This window comes from Dromiciops gliroides, chromosome 5 (genome assembly GCF_019393635.1).
Source record: "Dromiciops gliroides isolate mDroGli1 chromosome 5, mDroGli1.pri, whole genome shotgun sequence".
Lineage (NCBI taxonomy): Eukaryota > Metazoa > Chordata > Mammalia > Microbiotheria > Microbiotheriidae > Dromiciops > Dromiciops gliroides.
The window spans coordinates 20,079,976-20,097,059 of NC_057865.1; the positions used below are offsets into that span (position 1 = coordinate 20,079,976).

The 17,084-nt window shown below is 44.1% G+C and overlaps 1 protein-coding gene across 1 annotated transcript in view; it reads left to right on the forward strand.

Annotated features, from left to right (window-relative positions):
• Window positions 1–14,742, forward strand: part of MTURN (maturin, neural progenitor differentiation regulator homolog) — a 29,747-nt gene extending 15,005 nt beyond the window's left edge. The window contains exons 2-3 of the mRNA XM_043968607.1: window positions 4,947–5,069; window positions 11,383–14,742. Coding sequence (XP_043824542.1) covers window positions 4,947–5,069; window positions 11,383–11,493 — 234 coding nt within the window. The 3' untranslated portion in view covers window positions 11,494–14,742. The remainder of the gene's footprint in view (window positions 1–4,946; window positions 5,070–11,382) is intronic.
• The last annotated feature ends 2,342 nt before the right edge of the window (window positions 14,743–17,084 follow it).

Genomic DNA, 17,084 nt, shown 5'->3' on the forward strand with positions numbered 1-17,084 from the left:
AGCCCTTCACAACTTACCTCTCCAGCCTAGTTATGTGTTACTTCCCTGCCTGCATCCTGTGAGCCAGCTAGATCATTTTGCTGTTTGAATACAAAACTATCTCTGGTTTCTGTGCCTTTACATGGGCTGTGCCCTATGCCTGGAATGCCTTCTCTCATCACCTCTGCTTCTTAGAATACTTTGTTTCCTTGATTCTACATGAAACCTTTCCAGATGTCCCCAACTGCTTAAGCCCTTTCCTGTTACCAAAAAAAAAAAAAAAGTAAGGGAGGAAGGAAAAGAAAAGGAGAAGGAAAGAGAGAGAGAGAGAGAGAGAGAGAGAGAGAGAGAGAGAGAGAGAGAGAGAGAGAGAGAGAGAGAAGGAAAGAAAAAAGGGAGGAAGGGAAGAAAGGAATGGAGAAAGAAAGGAAGGAAGGGAGAGAAAGAAAGAAAAAGAGAAAAGGAAAAAAGAAGGAAGGAAGAAGGAAAGAAAGAAAAGATCATTAATCAATCATTTAAAAATACACAGAATAGAGGCAAGGGGCTATGTGGGAATTGGCATGTTCAATTTTAAATATACTTTCTAAGAGCTGTATGTTATGGAGCTATATGGTTTCATGCATAGTCCTCTTCCTCTTTTTTTTTTTTCTTTTTTTTTCTTTGTCTTTCTTTAGGGAAATGGAAGGCAGGCAACAGCAAGAAGCATTTATTGAGCTCCTTCTGCTTGCCAGACACTGCTAAAAGTGCTAGGGATGCAAATACCAGTAAAAAGACAGTTATTCCCTGCCCTCATGCAGCTTCTGTTTTAATGGGGGATGAAAATGTGTAAAAGGGAGCTGAAAAGAAGGGGATTTGGAGGTAAAGGCTGGGGAGAGTCAGAAGCATGGCTGGGAGGGAGATGGAGCACGGCTGATCGGGGCCCACTTCCCAAATGGAGGCTACACTGGAAGGAACTCACCAGTGGGAGAAGGGCTTGATTATTTTTTTGTTTGTTTGTTTTGTTTTGTTTTTTGTTTTTGCAGGGTTATTGGTGTTTATCAACTTCACATAAAGGGAAACTTTAAAAAAATTCATTGTAGGAGGCAGCTAGGTAGCACAGTGGATAAAGCACTGGACCTGGATTCAGGAGGACCCGAGTTCAAATCCAGTCTCAGACACTTGACACTTACTAGCTGTGTGACCCTGGGCAAGTCACTTAACCCTCATTGCCCCCCCCAAAAAAACTTTAATTCATTGTAGGAGGAAAGATCCCAACACCTCTGCTCAGTTCAGGTCATTTTCTCTGTATCTCCCAGAGCCCTTTGCTTTTTGGCCTCTCAAATGCATTCTTCCCATAATGTTCTCTGTAATGGCCACCACTGCTAGGGTCTTCTAGCATCTTGTCGATGCTCTAGCCTAGATCTGGTGCCAGCAGTTGTTATCGATGTTTTGCATCTCCCCTCAGACCTCTATTACAGAAGGCACTTGATCATTGTTTCCTAAACATATATTGAGATGCCTGTTAGGGCCCAGCATTGAGCTCTCCTTGGCAGGCTGTATGGGGAGTAGCACTAGCTTGGAGAAGTCCTTCAGTGAATATCAAGGAGAGCAGTGACATGTAGACCCTAAGGGCCCTAGTCCTTGTTATGTTAACAGATGCATTTCTTTCTTTCTTTTTTTTTATTTAAAAATATATTTATTTATTTAAGTTTTCAACCTTTGTTTAGATAAGATTTCCAATTTCAAATTTTTTCTCCCTCCCTCTCCTCCCTGCCCCCCTCCCTTAGACAGCAGGTAATCTGATATATAACATTAAACATATTTCTGCATTAGTCATGTTATACAAGAAGAATCAGAGCAAGAAGGAAAAACCTCAAAAAGAAAAACAACAGCACCAAAAACAAAAGAGATAGTATGGTCCCATCGGTATCCATATTCCACAGTTTCTTTCTTTTTTTTTCTTCTGAATTTGCAGAGCCTTTTTCATCATGAGTCCTTTGGAACTTTCTTGTACCATTGCATTGGTGAGAAAAATCTAGTCCATCACAGTTGATCAGCACACAATGTTGATGATACTGTGCACAATGTTCTCCTGGTTCTGCTCATCTCACTCATCATCAGCCCATGCAAGAGCCTCCAGGTTTCTCTGAACTCCTTCCCGCTCCTCGTTTCTTACAGCACAATAGGATTCCATTACATAGCAGATGCATTTCTAAAGGCATTAGAATCTAGAAATCTCTTTCCTTATAACACCCCTGCTTGGGTAGTAAGTGAGAACATCATTTTCATTTTACAAATGAGATGAAGTAACTTGCCCGAGGGCACACAGATAATGTCTGGTAGGATTTGAACCCAGATCTTTCTGACTGCAAATCCAGCACTGTGGATTCCCAGCCCAGGCCTCTTTCCAATGCAAGGCAAAATTCCCAGGCATCCTTTCTAACACCCAAAAGGAAAAGCCACTTTGAAGTCTCCCCTTTTATGCTGGCACCAAGGACACACTGGCATTTGAACCTAAGTCTTTCCTGGCCCGGAAAAGAGAAAACTCAAGGCTGATGTGAACAAGAGGGACTAGGCTTGTTTTCTTTGGGCCCAGAGGGCTCTGAAGGGCAGAACCCACAGGAAGGGGAGGAAGCTGCAAGGAAGCAGGCTGAGACTCTCTGGCCTGAAGACCTTAAATGACCATAAGAGCCATCCCAGAGTGGAATGGGCACTTCCACATGGTGGAGTTGGTTTCCCCTCAGGGAGATGTTCAAGCAAAGGATGGGTGGCCATTTGTTGGGCCTCCTGTGTGGGGAAGAGGGTTCTTTTGGGGGGATGGTTTGGGTGAGACAGCCGCTGACGTTGCTTCCACCTCTGAGGTTCTTTGATGCTCTGACTCCAATCCCAGAACTCTTGCCAAGTACACTGGAAAAGGCCTATGGGGCTTCATGATGCCACATCCCAACCCATCTCATTAATAGAAGAAGGAAAGAATGCTTGGTGCTTGGGGCGCAGCATTTCCCCAGACACCGTCGCCCCCTCCTTCCTTCCTTCCATTCTCTGCTTGTCTTCACAGTTCCCCAGACTCTTCCACATACACCCCCACCCTTCCTCCCCCCCCCACCCCAGGCTGATCTCTTTCCTTAGGCCTTTCCCAAAGCAGTTCTTGGCTCTGACCCAGTGTCCTGCCCATGCTCTTGGGCACAGGCTGATGCCCCTCCCTAGTGCAGATATGAAGGGCAGGGTTTCTCAATTTAGAAAGGCCCAGCCTCTTCCAGGGCCATACTCTAGATGCTTGAACACAAAGGGGAAGGCTTGCCGCCTACTTAAAAAATGTGCCGAAAAGGATAGCCTCATATGGCAAAGACTTGGCTGTCCTCAAAAAGTATGCGAATATGGATAGCCTTGGCATGTGTTACTTGGTGCTGGTGGGAAAGATACCAAACCAGAAGTCTGGGGGGGAGAATGGGGTGGGGGAGGGGAGAATGGGGGGGGGGGAGAATTCCAAGCTCCAAACCCTGACTCAGACATGTGTGGCCATGGCAAGCCAACTTAACCCCAGTGGGTCCCAGCCTTTCCACCTGTGTGAGAATGGGGGTGATAATTTCATTATTAGCATCCCAGGGTGGTTGTGAGAAGAGCTCTTTATAAAGCTTAGAAAGCTCTGATAATGTGGAGGAGGAGGAGGAGGAGGAACAAGAGGAAAAAAAGAGGAGGAAGAGGATGGGGAGAAGGACGAGGGGGAGGGGGAGGATACTATTATTAATTCTAGATTAATATTCCCCTCTCTAGCCTTGTCCTACGTGTGTTGATTTAGGGAAGTCCCTTAAGCTTCCTGGGCCTCAGTTTCCCGTTCTGTAAGCTGAGGGCATTTGGAAGGGCTGGCTGACCAGAGCTAGCTCTCTGGGCTTGTGGTCCTGTTCACTCTTGCGGAGAATGGCAGACTTTGAGCTGTAGGGGCCTGATAGAGCTGGAAGGCACCCTGGAGACCATCCAGGCCTACCCCCCATTTCACAGATGAGAAAAGTGAGGTCACTGAGGTAGGGAGTAGCTTATTAGGCACTCTGGCCCCAAATGGAGCATTCTTTCCGTGGCACTGTGGCATGAGCAGGGGAAAAGTGACATCACTTCTTGCCTCTCCCCCCTCTCCTCCCAAGCACTTTTTTTTGGGGGGGGGGCAATGAGGGCCAAGCGACCCACCCAGGGTCACACAGCCAGCAAGTGTCAAGTGTGTGAGGCCAGGTCCGAGCTGAGGTCCTCCTGAATTCAGGGCCTGCGCTTGATCCACTGTGCCACCTAGCTGCCCCCTCCCAAGCACTTTCTTAAACAGAAAGACCAACCAGCTGGAATGCCTTTGCTTAGTAATGGAAAAGCATGTAGTCAGTGTTTCCTCTGTGCCGAGAACTGTGCCCAAATGCTCAAGATACAGATTGAAAAGGGAGAGAGATGGTCCCTGCTCCCATCGAGCTCACCTTCTGATTCAGGTAGCCCACACTTACCTATGCCTTTAATAACAGGATAAGATCATGTCTTATTTAAGTCAATCCTTCCCCTTCCCTTTCTCCCCTCTAGCTCCGTGGAACTGTTATGGGAAGGATCGGCGAGGACAGGCCAAGTTAGGGGCTAGAGTTGCTCCAGTTTTCAGGAGCTGATTCATCTAGACCCTTGACTTCTTCTCTGCCCACCCTTCCCAACTCCAAGACCACAGGTTGAGCAAAGTAATGGAACTGAAGACAGATGCTTAACACATCTGATTCAAGTGATATGGTGGAAGAAAAGAGTGGAGCTATTGGCTAAAATTGGGTTTGAGGATTATTTTAGGATAATCCTCTAAAATGTTTTTACAGTTCGGTAGCTGTGCCTTTGCTTATATCCCCTGCTGTGATATAGAAGCCTTCTTTGAACTATGAGAATTTTTTAAAAGGAAAAAAAAGCAAGTGACTTTCTCTAATGACAAGTATGTGCGTTTGTTTGTTTTCTCCTTTCCTCCTCTGGTGGGGGCTCAGCACGTCTGGAGCGAGAGTGAAGACTGCTTGCCTTTCTTGCAGCTGGCACAGGATTACATTTCCTCATGTGGCAAGAAGACCCTTCATGAAGTGTTGGAAAAAGTCTTCAAGTCTTTCAGACCCGTAGGTGTTCTGTTGGCTTCTCAAAGAAGGGTTCTTTGATAAGCATGTTGGGAATCTGGGGAGGGTGTGGGGAGAGCGGGTGGGTGAAAGCCAGGCTGACTAATTGTTATTGTTGTGTTGGTTCTCTGGTTCAAAGATAGCCCTGGGTCTTATGGGAGACTGTGCGTTTATTGGGGGTGGAAAATAATTCTTCTGAAACAGCTGGTGGTTGAAAGGAGGGTGGTTATTTCCAGCACTATGTTCATTGAGTCAGGAATCCCAGTTATGGGGGGAGGGAAATGGATCCTTTGGTGGATGATTAATTACACACTGGCCAAAACTTTGGGGACCCAATATATCAAAGACCTTAATATTTCCTGAGCTCTAGTCCTTTCCATTGCACCCTGAATTTAGGCACCTAATTCTGCCTGAAATCTGAATAAAAGTACCCTTTTATGTTTATAGGAGGAGAGAAATTTTCTTCCATTTAGACTCTATTCCTGACATCCTTCTTTTCTCAATCCAGGTATTTCCCAACACCCAACAAGATTTTGAACATTGGGGCAGCTAGGTGGTGGCGCAGTAGATAGAGCACTGGCCCTGGAGTCAGGAGTACCTGAGTTCAAATCCAGCCTTAGACACTTAACACTAGCTGTGTGACCCTGGGCAAGTCACTTAACCCCAATTGCCTCACTAAAAAAAAAAAAAAAGCTTTTGAACATTAATTGTCCTTTCTCTCCCATGATCCCCACCATTTTTGTTTAGATGGTTTATGTCACAGACATACAGATTCAGGGTGGCTTGTTCGGGTTTCACTGGTCTATCTGTGATGTGGAAATATTAATGCCTCTTATTTGTTGCTTCATGGAACTGTCCCATGTCTGGCATGATGCCTTCCACTGTAAGACTTCTGTTCTGTAGTCTGGAGGTACTCAGATGAGCTCCCCCTTTCCCTGACCCTAGCCCAACTCTAGTGACAGGAATGTCCAAAGGGTTAGTGCGCATGATGTGTCTAAAGGGCTCTGAGCCACTGAGAATAAGGGCATGGCCCAGGCTGGATGACTAAGAGTGTTATAGATGTGAATAAAAGAGGATTGTCTGAATTCTGTGGCTGAAGCTTTCAGCCTGTCCATCTGAAACATTGTCCCTCATCCAAATTATGCTCTTTCTAGCCTTCATTTCTTTTCTGCTTCTCTGCCTCTTTTCCCTCTTTCCCTTCTCATTCCTTCCTTCACCTCCTTTTCTCCTATCTCTCTCCTTCCTTCCTTCCTCCCTCCCTCCCTTCCTTTCTTCCTTTTCTCTGGGATAGTTTTTGATTTATCAAAGTACTAAACAGGCAAATGTGTTCTCATTTTAAAAAAAAACTATCAATGCCTTGTGTTTTTCTATCATAGCAATGTTTGTCTATACCACCCTCTCCCCTCCTCCCATACACATACTAGAATTGAAATGAGTGGATCAAAAACAACTAATGGAGCAACTATGTCTGACAATGTATGCAGCATTCTGGCCCTCTAAACCCGCAGCCCTTTGCTAACAGGAGAAAATAATGTGGCATTATCTCTTCGCTGGCACCAAGTGTAGTTATTCCAATTCTTCCAAGTTTGCCTTTCTTTGAGTATTCTTTTCCTTTCTCTTGTTGTAGCCATGACTCTCCTGTTGCTCAACTCTGCTTACTTCATTGGAGAGCATTCAGGGACTGGCATGTATTACACCTCACCTCCTATGTGTTGGGCACTGTTCAAAGCCTGGGGAGATAGAAACAAACCGCGAACCAAGCCCTGATCCCAGGGATCACTCAGCCTACTAATAATACAAATATGCTCAACGATCAGTAACATGTATTGTTTAAGAGAGATGTAGACAAACCCCATAAGGTTGCCAAGGTTGTAAAACATTGTCATCTTTTGCCTTCAAGTTTTGGGAAATTCGATCAATTCATGCAGCTGCTTTGGGGTGGGGGTGGTGGGGTGTGTGTGGGGAGACTACAAAGAAAAGTGATTTTGTGCCAGAATCATGGTCAGCATTGACTTCCCCTGCCCTAACTCCCTTCGCTCATTCCTCCCCTATGCATTCCTTCCTGGGAGGGATGTTGGATTTGCATATTTCTGTCCTGAAAAGAAACTTATTGTCAAAAATCTTGCATTTGAAGGAATGCTTCAGTTAGACTTGAAGTTTGAAAATTAGGCTTATACCTCCCCCAATTTTGCCAAGAAAGTGTCTGTACCCTCCAACTTTCCCCAGAATGCCTGCCCACAGTACTTTGCAAGCCCAGGCTCTCCTGGTTCTGTGTGCGCGCATGTGTGTGTGTGTGTGTGTGTGTGTGTGTGTGTGTACATATCTGTATCCATTTGAAAGGAGAAACTTTCCAGCCCAAAGTTTTTCTTTCCCTTCCTTTCTCTCCTGCCTTCCTCTTCTCCAGCCAAATAGGAAAGATTGATGCTGGAGAAAATTACAGAGTACCCAGGACTGAAATGAAAACTGTCTGGGGCTCTTATGGAAAGGGAATAAACTGAACTTCCTAGTTTTCAGGATCCAACCTTTATTCTTCCTAGAGTTTGAACTGGTTCTTTTTTGCACCTGGGACATGAAGGGCCTGGGGAAGTGTCGATGAAACAGGAAGGGGTGATGGGCTCACCTGGGGTGTGTGACTGCTCATGGGTGGGGGTGGCAATGGAAGGCATACTGGGAAGGGAGTCAGGCCTGGGAGAAGGCCACAGCCTCTGTTGTCACAGGAGTGGGGCCAGGCAGAGGGGAAGGCATGTCTAAGGCAGGCAGAGACTTCCCTCCCTGAGTAGGATGACGGTCGTTTGGGGATAGCTTTAAAGGCTTCCTGTCCACAGTTTACTACCCTAGGTGCTAACACAAAGCAAGTTCAATGGACACCGACCCTCCCAGAGAGGCCCCTTTGTGAGTTTGTGTGTGTGTGTTTTGTTTTTAATGGTTATACAAGAAATAATTATTAATAATCCAGATGCAGCTAGGTGGCGCAGTGGATAGAGCACTGGTCCTGGAGTCAGAAGAACCTGAGTTCAAATCTGGCCTCAGACACTTAACACTTACTAGCTATGTGACCCTGGGCAAGTCACTTAACCCCAATTGCCTCACCAAAAAAAAAAATTATTAATAATCCATATCTTGGGGGACCCAGTGTTCTCCCTGTCTTTCCTAGTCCTTTCTCTCTGTCCCCCCACCCCAGGCAAGTTCTTGAAAGTAGGATTCATCTGGGTCAAACCTGACCCATGCTTACAAAGGAGTCTTGGGTGGAGATAGATCCTTTTGTCTGATGAGATTAAACCACACCTATATGGAAACAATTTTGGCTGAGGGATCCATGTTCCTTCTCTGATGTCATCTAAGTCACATATCCCTGAACTTCATTTTAATACTGCCCACCTCCAATCATGTCAACCAATTAGATCTGATTATTGTTAACCAAATAGATTGAATTGCTATGTGAAGGATCTCCTACAATTGGAAAACATTCATTGATCAGCGACTGAGTGCCAGTCAATTATTGTTACAACAAAACCCCCCAAAATGGAACAATTCCTGCCCTCAAGGAACTTATTATATTCTACTGGTGAGGGGCATGTAGCTAGGCTACATGGGAGAAAGAATGGGGGCTGAGCTGGGAGATAGGATGTCACCTGTGGGAAATAGTGGGGTGGTCAGTGGACTGGAATGTAGAGTATGTAGAATCAGCCTGTAAAGATGGGTTAGAACCCGAGAGGGATAAGAGAGGGGAGAGGCTAGAAGGACGGAGACCACTGGGAGGCTGCTGCAATAGTATAGGAGAGTTGTGCTGAGGGCCTCAACTAGGGAGGTCCCTTTGGAAGTGGAGAAGAGGGAATGTGGAAGAAGTGGTGGAGACTGAATTGACAAGACTTTGGCTAGTGATTACATGGGGGCTAGGGGTAGGGGGGAGAGGAGTCAGGGGGTATATTTTTGGTAGGAGTAGGCCTTTGAAGACACTTAGAGTCATACCAACAGGACCCCATGCTGTTCAGTCTTCTCAGAGCCTATGATCTTCCCTTCCTCCAAAACCCTAAAGGATCTGTGATCTCGGTGACACGGGAAGTGAGGCAGATTGCAATCCATCCTTCATCCCTGCTACCTATAAGAGTTAGATCATAAGAAAGAGAAAGTAGAACCCTCAACACAAATGCATTGAGTTAGGTCAATGACAACTGTCAATGGCTTGATAGGGTGTTTGGGGCTTTTGTTTTGGTGGGAGGATGAGTCCTTTTTCTTTCACAAGCTGCTTCATTCTGATTCGTAGACTTTTGTCTCAGTCATACTGGATAACCAGGTAGCAGTTCACAAAGACTCAGAGTATCCCAAAGATGAGGTGTTCATGCTGTTCATTCCCTCTTCCTTTACTTAAAGGGAAAGCCCATCCCCCTCTGCAACACCCCTTAGATGTCCATGGATGGAATTTCCAAACCTACATGGAAGATAAGGATGCTCATGAATAAACAAAACCCTTGTGTTGGGATTTCTCCTCCAAGAGATTTACTCTAGTGTTACTGGTTAGCGACCTTTGGCTTCCTCTTCCCTCTCCCTGCCATTACCAGGGCTGACATGTTTTTCTCTTTGGTGACAGTAGCAGCAGCATCTTAAGCCTGAAAGAGACAGAGTGGCTGCTGCTCTGGTGGCCTTGGCAGTCTCAAAACCCAGGACCAGCAATGATGCCTAGTGGAGGATTCTGTCTTGGCTTTATCCTAATAGCTACCCAGGCGAGCCAGGTCAGAGCTGCAGAGTAAATGCACTCTATTCCAGGGCATCTCTCTTATTTCCTTATGTAGGGAGTCACACTGTATCCATTTTAGGAGGACAGAGAGGGAACAACACCAAGGGTGCCATTTTCCGTTGAATGCCTTGAGAAAGTGCTGTGGCTCATTTGAGATGTTGAATCTCACATCTGACTCCACAAAGATTGGCTTGGCTGTTGACTGGTTCTGGCCTTGGAGGTCCTGCTTGCTGCTGGTTAATTGTAAAGCAGAGACCTAGAATGGCCACCTTCCATTATCACACCCTAGAGCTAAGAATCTTCCCAGCTTAGGCTGTTCCATTTCCATTTTGATAGCCTTCCTTTCACTTCAAGATGAAGGGAAACCAACAAACCAAAAATCTGGCCTTGCAGATAGCCTTATTTACTAATACAATTCAACAAGTATTTATTAATTCTCTGGTGCAACCCGGCACTATAGTAGACACAAGTCATAGCTAGTTGTAACTAGGGTGGGGTAAATGGGGCTTTGCCCCAGGATACTAAATTTAGAGGGTACTGACTGTATTTGTAATCCTTTAGCAACTAGAAACAACATAGTATGACACTTGGTTAGCAAGTATAATAAATTCTAATAGGAAGCTACAACATGACTAATATGGAAATTTTTCATGATTACACATGTATAACATATCAAATTGCTTACTGTCTCAGGGGAAAGGGAGGGGAGAGAGAATTTGGAATTCAAAAGTTATAAAAAACAAATGTTGAAAATTGTTTTTTTAATGTGTAATTGGAAAAAATACAAGATTGTTTTTTTAAAAAATAGGGAGCTACCTGATGTCAGGTAAAGTGAACTCCTTTATTCCTCACCCCTTGTCCCTCCTTCAGCTTCCCTGGCAGTGATCTCCCCAGGCAATGTCCTATTCTTTTCCCCTCCCTTTATCCCATGCTGGTCAACTGTGGGTTTATGCTGCTTACCCAGAATGCAAAGAAAGGGTCCCTTAGGTCAAGCTGCTATTTGGTGAATTTAGCATAGATGCAGAGAAGTAAGCCACCATGTTTTCAGTGGATCTGGTGGGTGTTCAGCAGTATGCCCCTTTCATTCTGTGAACAGCAGGTGAACGCCATTCATACTTCCTTACTTTACATGGAATCAGTTCAATGTCTTGAGCACAGTATGCCTGTGAGGCTACGTTCTATTTTAATATTTAAAAGCCATATACTCTCTAGGCCTCTGAGTGAAGGCCTCTATCTTCTGGCTACCATTCCTCTAGAAAAACTGACATGCCAAATATATCAGAAAACAGGAACATCAGGTCATAGGTACAAAGGTGGAGAGGCCATCCAGTTCCCATTTTGCAGAGGAAGATGCTTAGGGTCAGAGGGGTTCCATGAATTGCTCATGATCATATAGTTAGCAAATGTCAGTAGCTAGATTTGAACCCAGGAGCTTCTGAACTCCAATGAAAACTGCCAAGGGACATTATCAAGGGCCATTTCAATGAATTCTGTGCCCTGGCTGTTGCCTTATCACCGGCATCCTGCCTGAAATCCACTGGCGTCTAACTCACTGAAGCTTCTTCTGCCCTTTACATGCAGTTGCTGGGGCTCCCAGATGTAGACGATGATGCGTTTGAGGAGTACAGCGCCGATGTGGAAGAGGAGGAGCCAGAAGCCGACCACCAACAGATGGGCGTCAGTCAGCAGTAAACTTTGGAGGGTTAAGAGGAGGACAAATGTTAACTTCTCGGTGCCAGGTGGGGTCAGGGGCTCTGTGTTTACATTTGGCATTTGCTCATCACCACAGGAGGTCTGACTCCCAGCATCCGAATTAAAATGAAATAGAATTTTAACCACCACGAAATATCTGTGATAAGCTTTGCTGCTGGGGTGGCCTGATGCCCTTCTGCTGCCAGGAGGTGTCTAAGGGGTCGTCTTGGTTGCCTGGTGACATTTTGAATCTAGAATCTGTTTTTGTAGCCAGCTTAATTTTCTCTTTTGTTTACGGTAAAGGATGCACATCCACTGACTTGAATGTCCACTTTGAGGAATGTATCAGGTCTGAATCTGGACAAGGGAGAGCCACGTGGGAGGTAGAAGTCAGCTACATTTTTTTTAATTGATTTTATGGCCTTTTAACTACTAGTTAGAGATCGATCTTGTTTCTAATGCAGGTGTTTTGATATCTCTACGTAGTTTGTTAAATGCAAAAGAGCAGATAAAAAAGAGACAGGAATCCTGCAAATTGGTTCAGGAGAAGTAGGAGATAAATACAAACTTCTGATAAAGATTTTTTTAAAAAAAATCTCACTTCAACATTTATTAAGCGCCTACTGTATGTGAGTATATTGTCCAAATATTTTTTAATGACACCATCCCTGCCCTAAGAGAGCTTGTTTTCTATTGGAAAGTTGTCTAGAGCATGTCAGACATTCTTACCTGAATATCTAGGCAAATCATTACAAGCATATTAGATGACTTTGAAAATTTTCTAAGACTAAGTAACAATATTTTGAGGATGATGCCACCATCCAGAACTTAGAAGATGAGCCTTAGAGAGTTCTTTGCAATGACTTGGACAAGGTCACACAGATAGTAACTATTAGAGGTCAGATTTGAACCTGGATCTCCTTGATTCCAGGATCATCCATCTAAAGGGGACCTTAATATAAACCCCTCATTTTACAAATGAGGAAACTGAGGCCTAGAGCAGTATAGTGACTTGCCCAAGGTCACAAAGGTGGTAAGTAGCAGAACTAGAATTCAAACCTAAGCCCTCTGCCTCCAAGTCCTTTCTTTCTACTGCACCAGGCTGCCTCCAGGTCTCGTAGTTGGCGATCTCTCTTCCATGCTGCCTCTCAAGTCTAAAGTCACTTTGTAATAGTTAGACAAAAAAAAAAAATCAATGAGCAACATGGGGTGATTTTGTAAAAGTATCTATCAAATATCATGTAAGACATGAAACTTTCGTTTTCACACTTTTCTGGCGAGTTGACAATTTGCAAATATCCTGGTTGTCATCCAGAATTCAAGTGCCACATCAACCTTGAAGCCATACGGGAAGTCCACCATGGTCAGAATTAAAAACAAACAAATAATGAATCCTTTGTCACCTTCCCTATCTGCCTTTTAGTCTTTAAGAAAAATGAGGAGGACAGGATCCCATCATGTGTAACTTACTCCACTTTTAAAGAATCAAATGCTTCTCAGTATCTGGTTTAAGCCAATTTTCAGTGTGGTGTGAAAAGCTTTAGTCCTTTTGTACAAGATCGAGAGGCATCAGAACCACACGTAGGTAACTCCCAGTAGCCCCCACTGCCCCCATCGTCATTCATTCTGCAAACATTTGGGGAGAACATGTTGGGCAGCAGGATTCATTCAGGGTACATTTTTCTCATCCCCTTCCCTCGATTGGCACTTTGATGAATCTGGATGGGGAATGCTTCCTTTGCCCAGTGTGGGGTGCAGCAGTCAGCTTCAGGGGTGGGAGAATGCTCAAGCGTGCATGGGTTGGTGGGTCAGCACTGACGTCTGTTTTACAATCTGAAGGCCTCCAAAGTAGGTTTATCATATGGCCAAAATCTTGAATTTTAAAAGATTCATATATATGTGTGTTTGTGTATGCATGTATATATAAATATATGTATGTATATGTATATATACACATATAAATATACATATACACATATTCATGTGTATATGTATAAGCTTCAATGCTTATTGGGTTTTGTGTAAACTTTTTTAGACAGAGGCATAAAGCTAATGGCTCCCACTTTTTTGGGTAGGTCGGTAGGAGGCTGGATTAATGACAGGAGATCATTGGCTGGTCATCATGTAACACTTTACAAGAGTGAGGGGGCTTTTATTTTCTCAAAGCAAATACAGTTGTGATTTCCATCCCTACTTTGGCACCCAAGCTTTTATTTCCTCTGCATTAAAAAGATTATAGTCAGTTCTAAGAAAAGCAAATTTTTCTTTTTAGTAACTTATTTAAAGAAACAAATATATGCCAATAACATCCAGTGGAGTTAAGATATGTGCCTCCCTTTACTGCTTTTCTCCAAAGACAAGCTGGAGAGCATGGGTATAGTTAAGAAGCCACTCAGAGTTGTAAATTATATAGATGTGGTTTCCTGCCATGAGTCATTTACTCACAGTATCCTGTAGGAATGAGCTTCTTCCAGAGAGCTTCTGAGACTCACCTACTCAAAACATGGTGACCCGCTGTTGCTCATGCCTTTTCAGGGCAAACTAGAATTTTATACGTGGAGGATTAAACCAGAAATTGACATGTGTATTAACCTGGAATGGACATTAATATAGGATGGATTTTATCCAAAAGTGGGGTAGACTTTGCCCAAATACATTTCTGTATTATGTTAATATTCTCTGTTTATAAAATGAATTGAGAGAAACAACTATCTAGCCTACTGCCCAGGATTCTCTGTGTCTTGCTTCAGGGGTATTGACTGAAACTGCTTCGTGTTATACTTTATGACATCACCCCTAAAAGATGACCCCCAAAGTTGGTCAATCAGCAGACATTGGTCAATGCCTCTTATGTGTCAGTCACTATGCTAGATACTGGGGATACAAAGACAGAAAATGAATAGCACTTGCCTTCAAGGAACTTACATTTCAACAGGGGAGACATGTACATATATAACTATATACAACATTTATGCAAAATTCATACAGATATTCAAGATAATTGATCTTGATACATCACGATGGTTCCCCAAGAACTTTTAGTTCTTGAATTACAGGTGCCCCCATGCAGACTAAGAGCTAGAGTTGGTCTTGGAGGGCTTTCTAGAGCACAAAGCTTTACTTGAGACTGTTGAAATGGTTGTAGAAATGAAGACATGACTGGGAAAGTCACTGGTCCTCCATGAATATTCAGAATATATTTATTGCCTTTTGGACTGTGTGTGGCCCAAGGACACTCTAAGAGGAACACAATGGAAGGACACTGGAACTTGACCATCCTGCTTTCCTAAGGTCCAGGCATGGGACTTGTACATCCAGCAGTAACTGCCCCAATGTCTTTTTTAAAAAGAAAGAAAATGGGGACCTTTTTGCACAAGGTTCCCCAAAAGGTTCTCATGTACTCAATAAAAATGAACAACTCCATCTTCACAGGTGCTGCACATTGAAGATAGGCATCTTTGCCTACAAGGCAAACAGAAGGTTTGGCCCTAAAGGAATTTATTAATGTACCTGGAATGGAGAACAAAAAGGGGTTTGAAAAAAGAAGCCTCTGAGCTTTAATCTGTGAGGGATTAGTTTTTTTGTTTTTGTTTTTGTTTTTGTTTTTGATCAGGGTCCCTGAGCCAATTCTTTGTTCTAAATTGTTCTTCCTCCCTCCCTCCTCAACCCTCCCTATGAGATCAAGCAATTCAAAAAAAGCAAAACACTTTCAAGGGAGATGAAGATGTTCTGCATTACTGCACCGGGATTAGTTTTTATTGCTTGGGAATTAATTAGACAACAAAAGGTGATACCAATTAGGGAAATAGGGAAGTAGAAATACAGATGAATGACCTTAGATCTAAACTTAGTCGATTTTCCTTTATAAAACTCACCAAATCCCAAACTTCCCACCAGGCCAAGAACCAGCACACCCAAAGCCAAACACCAACCACGTGTTTCTGAAATCCTCTTGCCCGAGCTCGCCACCACGGCTAAGTTTAACAGCCAGAGCATGCCAACTTCCATTCCTTCCCTCACTTTTAAGTCCATGTACCAGAAGTTCCTCGAGTTCTCCTCTCCAAAAAAGGAGGTCCTTCAAAAGCCACTTCAGTAGCATGAGCAATGTCTCAAATGATTCAGCTAAAACTTCCAATAAGCTGGATTCTTTATATCTTTACCACAAATAATTTTTTTTTTGGTGGGGCAATGAGGGTTAAGTGAATTGCCCAAAGTCACACAGCTAGTAAGTGTCAAGTGTCTGAGGCCGGATTTGAACTCAGGTCCTCCTGAATCCAGGGCCGGTGCTTTTATCCACTGTGCCACCTAGCTGCCCCCTACCACAAATAATTTTTACCACACATTTGTGGTTTTCTTGGCAGAGACCCTGGAGTGATCTGCCATTTCCTTCTCCAGCTCATTTGACAGATGAGGAAACTGAGGCAAATGAGGTGAAGTGACTTGCCCAGAGCTACATAACTAGGAAGTGCCTGAGGCCAGATTTGAACTCCCAAAGATGAATCTTCCTGATTCCAAGTCTAGTGCCCTAGGTACTGCACCACCTCGCTGCCCTCTTAGGTTGAGAGAGAAGTTGATTGAAGAGAAGCACTTGGGCTCTTTTTCTACCTTGCTCTCTGTTCTTTACTTTATTCGTTGCTGGTTATTGGAATCTCCCTGCAATGCTCCATCACGGCATGAGGAGAGCCTGGCCTTTTGGAAGCCATGCCAGCAGATCATGAGCTGAGGCCGCACCTGCTGGACCAGAATGGCTTCAAACACGAGCCTGGAGAGGGACCACATGTCTGTTGCCCAAATACCATCTAGTCAAGGGCTCTTGACCATTGTTTGCCATGAAGTTGGGGTGTTTGGGGCTACAGTCGTTTTCAAAGTCCGTCTTGATACCAGCTCACATCCTGGTTGTGTCTGTGGAGGAAGACCAATGAAGTCCTAGATCATTGATCTGCTCTGTGTGTGTGTGTGTGTGAAAGGAGGGGAAAGGGAGAGAAAAAAGAGAGAGAGAAAGAGAAAGGGAGAGAGAAGGTGAAGGAAAGGAAGGGGGGAGGTGTAAGTGTGATGCCATGGTTCAGGGCGTTCCTTGGAGCCAAGAAGAACCGAGTTGAGGGGCAGCTAGGTGGCACAGTGGATAGAGTACCAGCCCTGGAGTCAGGAGTACCTGAGTTCAAATCTGGCCTCAGACACTTAACACTTACTAGCAGTGTGACCCTGGGCAAGTCACTTAACCTCAATTGCCTCACTAAAAAAAAAAAAGAAGAAGAAGAACCGAGTTGAATCCTGCCTCAGATACATAGTAGCTATGTGACCCTGAGTCACTTAACCTTTTGGTTCTTCAGTCAGCTCTCAAAGACTATAAGGGGCCAATTTAAATTGGGAGAGGGAGTTTCCTCCTCAGAGTTCCAGCCTACACTAATAAAACCCCAAATCACAGATAGAGTCCTTGTTCTCACATGTCGATGTATATATTCTATATGAGTAATAATAATAATAGCTAACATTTATATACTGCCTACTCTGTGCTGAGCACTTTACAAATACCCCCTCATTTGATCCTCACAGTAATCCTGGGAAGTAGATGCTATTATTCTCTCTATTTT